A 6,201-nucleotide genomic window follows, 5' to 3' on the forward strand; every position below is an offset into this window, starting at 1 on the left:
TACGACTCCAGGCTCAAACACTGAGGCCCAACCATTCGATTTTGTTCCCTTCCTTCAGTGTTTATGCTATGGCTGAGGGACTTTCCCTTGGTCCTTTCCTGTCTCCCAAATATTGCCTCCATCCCTCTTTACCTGGCTGTACTGACCTGATAGGTCCCTGTGGAGGTGTTAAGCAGGATAAGGGTCTCAAGGTCTGGATGGTTCTTATTAAATGCTATTCTCACTAAATGTTCAAATGTAGCACAGTATTTTGCAGGCCCTGTAACTTGATGAGCTTGAAGGGAATCCAAATGGCCAAGTTTAGCCAACTACAAAGAAGAAATCAACAGTAATTAACCTAATAGTGTGTATAAGCAATGGCTAAGCCTCACTCCTGTGAGACAGCTTTGGATGTGAATCCCCTGTTTCCTTTACTTGCTGAAATTAGATAAAACTACCTAATGACAACTACTTGAATTTGGGAACAGGGACATTGCTTGTCTAGGAAGTGTTCCCTGATTCTAAGTCTGGTTTAGCTGCCCCTTATCACAGCTCTTTTCAGACTGTGCAGCTCTTTGCAGTTGGCTTGCTGTTTCTTTATCTTCCTTCTCCCCCTGAACTGTAATCAGCTTGAAGGCAGGGACCCTGGCATTTGGGTCACTTCACTGTTCTCAGGGCCTAGCATGGAATGTGGCACATAGTAGATGCTCAATAAATATTGAGTAACTGCCTACATGAATAAATTAAAGAATCGAACATGTGGAAATAATGAAGACCAACCAAAGGAAACAAACAAAGCTTATTTATTTAAGAGTGTGGTGAGGGAGTCAGACACCATCATTTGCTTTTTGGCAGACTCAAGGCAGGCAGAGGAGTGGAAAAGTTTCATAGTGGAAAGAAGGAAGGCGTCAGGGGTGCCCTGACTGAAGCTTTTGGCATGGGCAAGCTGTAGGCTGGCTAACTAGAAGGGGGTACCCACTTGATTGGTTAGGGGTACATAGTTGGCTCTCTATGTTTGCCCCTAAGTTGGAATCATGGCCAAAAACTAGGGAAGCTGTTAGATATTAATCAACTCCTGCCCATTTGAGGTCAACTGTTGCAGGGGTTATTGTTTGGCTTCCTGGACTAGTTACTAGAGCTAGCTAAGTGACCTTCTGCAAGTCTCACTTACAGAGAGCAGGCTGGCTTCCTGGGCTGATTACTGTAGAGAATGGGTTGGTTTCCTGGGCTGCTTGCTACGGACTGTGGGTCAGAGTTTTTATTTTTATATGTGGTCTGGCCACTGCCCATTGGTATGTTCAGTCTCTTATATTAACATTTATTGGCATCTAATGTACACCTTACTTTGTTTTGTGTTGACTATGTGGTGCCTCATTTACTTTTAACCGTACCTCTGTGGGGTAGGTATTACCATTTCCGCTTAACCCTGATCACTTCAGAGCTCATGCCATTTACATCTTCTGTCTTCTGGCTCTCCTTGATGCCTTAGGTTGTCTCCCCTACCCCACTCTCCCCCCGAATTCACTAAGGAGAGGGTTGTGGGGGTTCTCTTCCAGCCCAAGGTTGCCATCTTCCCAGACATGTCATTGTCCTTGCTCAGTTCCTTCCACGGCACCAGATTCCCGGTTCTGGATTTCCTCATCTTCAGTGACCTTCACCGCCAAACCGCTTGAGTCACCCATGCCGTAACCATCAAGCACATCAGTCATCATCACCAGGAAAGGCCTCTTCTCTGACAGACAAGCACTATCACCCATTCTGTGGCTGAAATAACGTCCTACCCTTGTGTCCTCCCATAAAGTAACCAATTCTGGGTAAGGGCATTATGGTAGATTTCAAAATACCTTAAAGTACTCTTTGGTGTTTTCTAAGATGTCTAAAATGTATAACATGAATAAAACCCCTCCAAGCCTCTAAATATTATTTTTGTCTTAAAAAATGTGTCACCTACCTGCCCACCCATCACTCTATCTCTGTTCTAGAGACAACAGGGAAGGAAAGAAGTCCATATAACATTAGATAGTCAGAGTCACAATGCAATCAGGACTATAATGATGAAGTTCCTTTAAAATAAAGTTACTGTAATTAATATAGGAGGTCTCCAAAAATCATGACAAACACAGTTGTTATAAATTGTGTTTGAGTGGCCGTGTTCCAGTATGTGGAGTATGGTGGTTAATTTTATGCCTTTACTAGGCTAGATATGGTACCCTGTTGGGTACCCTGTTGCTTGGTCAAACACCAGACTAGATGTTGCTATGAAGGTATGTTTTTCAATGTGATTAACACTTAAATCAGTAGACTTTGATTAAGCAGATTACCCTCCATAATGTGAGTGGGCCTCATCCAATCAGATAAAGGCCTTAAAGAAAAGGCTGAGGTGCCTTGAGGAAGAAGGAATTCTGTCTCCAAGCTGCCTTTAGACTCAAGGTGGCAGCATCAGCTCTTCTCTGGGTCTCTGGCCTACGGACCTGTCCTCACAATCTCAGGAGCCAATTCCTTAAAATTTCTATGTGTTCATTTCCTATCGGTTCTACTTTTCCCCATGTGAGTGACATAAACTCCTTGGCACAGCACAAATGAAGATCAACAGGACCCACCTCTGTAAATTACTTCCTCTCCACCCCCAGCCATTAGTGTTCCGCACCTCTAACTCCTCCTTATTAAATCAGGCCCAGCATCTGATACCACTCATTTAGGGTTGTTGACTGAGATTATCCTTCAGCAGCTGGTTTTCTGCCAGTGTGTGATGTCATTAGCATTTTAAGCTTCTTGTTCCTAGTTGAGGAAGGAAGCATCTTACACTATCCTTGAATAAAGAGTGTTCCACTAACAGGCAAAGAGAAGTATTTATCACAAGGCATCCTGCAAGGAAATCTGTCTTAAGCCTTGGGGGCAGAGGCATGGCAGCCTTTGTGGAATCTTAAGTTTATACAATTTGAAGTCTCTAGTTAGGAAAAAGAATACAGAGGTCTCTTACTTTTGCAATTTTCAGTGATATGTGATCACATGAATGCCTTGGGATGGCCCCTCGCAGGGCTTTGGAGGGAAGATGTGAAGAGAGGGGCTCTGAAGCTGAAGTTTTATTATCTTCCAGGCGAATCTGGCTGTGCTTCTGGGCTTTTAAGGACAGGGACAGGAGAAGGGCGCTGGCCTCTCCTTAGCTTGGTTGCTGGCCTGGTTCCAACTGCTGGAGAAAGATACATTTCTCTTCTTCCAGATCTAGAGCGTCCCTTCCCTCCAGGCCCTGCCGGTGTGAGTTGCCAGATCCTTGTCCCATTTCCATCCCTGCCTCTGCTCCCCTTCTCTGTCCTAACCCCTTGTCCCAGAGTCTCCAGGGCCCATTTGCACACTCTTTCCTTAGGGAATGTCCAGGGATATTTTAGATGGCAACATGTAGCCTGTTGTCTTCCACCCTGCAAATGCAAATGCCTCTCGATATTTTCGGAAGCTTCTCAGTCTCTGTGAAGAGCAATTCTGGCTGCGGGAAAGGTGGTACAACTGCAGCTGCTTCATGAGTGGGCTCTTTCCGCTACGGAGCTTCCTCCACATTGTGGGCAGCAGACAGCATCTCCTCCCCTCTCCCTGCCTCTCAGACTTCCAACGGCTGAGTTTATCCCTCCCGCAGAAGCAGACTCATGCTACTCGAAGCAGTGGCTCTCTAATTGTGCCCAGGGATAAGTATTTTTAGACACTTTCCTTTCATGGTTTTCACTGAGCATATGATTTGCTAGCACCTCCTCTGCTCATTCTGGGAGAAGCTCAATGACTGGATGAATTTTCTGCAGATTCCAGGGGGCTGACCTGCTCAGGGTCCCTCTCAGCTCCGAGTTCCTGCACCTTCAGAACCACTGGGCTCGTCTGCACCCCACGTTTCATGGCAGTTCCTTCCCTTCTGCTCCCACCAACTGCAATCAGGGCTCTTTCATTGATCTTGCCTGAGAATCACTCACTCGAGGCATATGTATCATAGACATCACTGAACAAGGAGGAACACTGGAGTAGTTTTATATCACAGCAAAAAGAAACAAGTAAAATTATATAAGCACGATTCTCGTTTCTTTCTAGCATGCCTCCCTTTCTCCACAGGCATGATTCTCTGCTAAATTATTTGCTACCTCTTTCCTCCCCTCCTGAACTCCCTCTGAAGGCAGGAGTAGCTTCATTCAGTTTAGATTAAAAAAAAACAACAAAACAAGTTCTTAATCCTGCTACACTTAGTGTAAACTAAGAACACGGAGAAATGCAGAAAACAGAAGCCCTCACCATTATGCAAAAATAGACCCCTTCTCTTTCCCACAGTGAAGCACTTCAGCCTAGACACACACACACACACACACACACACACACACACACACACACGCAGCCAGCCTTGCCTCAGATGGGCAGAACCCTCCTCGAGTCCCCAGTGATACTCCATCTCCCTTTGTTTTCTCATTTCATTCTCTCCTCTTGGGTCCCAAAAGCTGTCAGAGAGAAGCACTGCTCCTTCTTCCACGTCATGTAAGTAAATGGCAAGGAACCGTCGTGAATAGTGTGACAGGAAAGAAAGAGACCTGGAGAGAACCGAGTGGTGGGCAGAAGTGCTGCTAGGAGCCTGAAGGTTTATTCAGGAGCAAGGAAGTTGATCACTGTGTTGGAAAGCCACACTGCAGGCTCCATGCTGTGCACTCGATGGGCAGCCTCAAAAGTTTCATTACAAAAGGCAAGTACAAAGACAGATTCTAAACCTACACACCCCCATCCTGCAGCTCAGCCCCTGCCCTCAGTTTCTCCAGTTCGTCACTGCTGTAGCCTGTGGGGCATGGCTGGTACTTGGCACCTGAGGCCTCTGTCCATGAGGAACAGTGATGATGCCATAGACTGCAGATGCCATAGACAGCGGCCAGAAGGGCTGCCCCTAAAACCAGGTGCCAGCAGAAGAAGATGGTGAGGAAGGCGAGGTCCATGGGGTTTTCTGATCGCCAGGGCTTCCCAGAGGGAGGAACGTACAGCACCATGCAGATCTGCAGCAGCCAGGTGCTGAACACCAGCCCCATCCAGGCCTTGAGCAACCAGAGTGGGGGCTGGTCAGGGACCCACACCTCGATGATGAGCACCAGGCCAACCAGGAAGGCGGGCACTATGAACAGCATGTGCAGGCGGATCTCCAGGGCGTCCTTGTGCTCAACATGGGATGCCATCAGCAGTGCCAGCATACAGCAGGCCAGGGCCTCGGCTGCTCGCTCCAGCTTCATGCTCTGCTGTGCCTGGCACGACTGGCTCACAATGTCCACCACGCCACTGAGCAGGAAGAACCCATACATGGTGACATGCTGCCAGTTGTTTGAGAACAAGAATTGCCGCTGAGGGTCCTCCCAGTCTACTATCTTCAGCCGGTTGACTCCTGGGGGGTAGAAGAACTCAGACATAATGCCAGTGAGGCTGATGATGATCTTCACCACTCCTTCCCCAGGTACCCGCTTCCACCACTTATTTCCTCGCTTCTCCTTTGGGGGCACAGGGGGCTTGAAGAACTTCTGTCCCCGTAGCAAGGCCAAGGATGCCAGCACTGAGTAGTAGAGTGTGTAGAGGAGGAAGATCACTGCTGGCAGCAGGTGTCCCTCGAGGTTTCCCATTGTCTCTGTGTACGTGTCCAGGCCAACAGGACAAGAGCTGGAAGGTGAGCAGCAACCTCACAGGGCTCTCCTCACAAGCAGAGTGGCTGCTTCTGAGTGGTGGTAGATCTTCCTGACACAGCCCCACCCCAGCCTCCCACACTTGGAACAGAGTGTCTCCCTGTGCTGGAAGCACCCGGGTCCCTCCCAGGGTGGGTCTCCTCAGAGACGTGAAGCTTCACCTTACTCTCTTCCTCACTTAGATGGGCCACACCTGGAATTGCCACCTCTGCCACCACAGCTACACTGGTTTACCTTTTATCTCACCGCCCTTCCTCCACACCCCACAAAAAAAGAGAAAGGATGAAAGAGTTAAGGTAGTCCAGCCAAGGGTGGGAGCTGACTCTCTTCTATGACTATGTCTACCTGCCAGGGACATTGCATATTTTTTTCTCATTTAAATCCCTCAATAACACAATGAGGGAGTTACTGTTAAGCAAATTTTACGGGTGACATCAAGACTCAGAGGGGTAAAGGGTACCACAAGGTAACACACCTAGCAGCCAGCACAGCAGACCCAGGAAGCGGTCCCAGGCCTAGTCATCTGTTTACAGAGTCCAGAGTT

General features: G+C 47.9%; 1 protein-coding gene across 1 annotated transcript; it reads right to left on the reverse strand.

Annotated features, from left to right (window-relative positions):
* Positions 1 to 4,444: 4,444 nt before the first annotated feature.
* LOC112305391 (transmembrane epididymal protein 1A-like) lies at positions 4,445 to 5,662 on the reverse strand. Its single transcript, XM_024561059.3, has one exon. It carries the CDS (start codon positions 5,595 to 5,597, stop codon positions 4,710 to 4,712), a length of 888 nt encoding a protein of 295 aa, XP_024416827.2. The 5' UTR covers positions 5,598 to 5,662; the 3' UTR covers positions 4,445 to 4,709.
* Between the last annotated feature and the right edge of the window lie 539 nt (positions 5,663 to 6,201).

This window comes from Desmodus rotundus, chromosome 2, assembly GCF_022682495.2.
Source record: "Desmodus rotundus isolate HL8 chromosome 2, HLdesRot8A.1, whole genome shotgun sequence".
NCBI lineage: Eukaryota > Metazoa > Chordata > Mammalia > Chiroptera > Phyllostomidae > Desmodus > Desmodus rotundus.

Bases quoted from the DNA above. Each gene is read 5' to 3' on its own strand.
- LOC112305391 (XM_024561059.3), bottom strand. From the start codon at position 5,597: ATGGGAAACCTCGAGGGACACCTGCTGCCAGCAGTGATCTTCCTCCTC.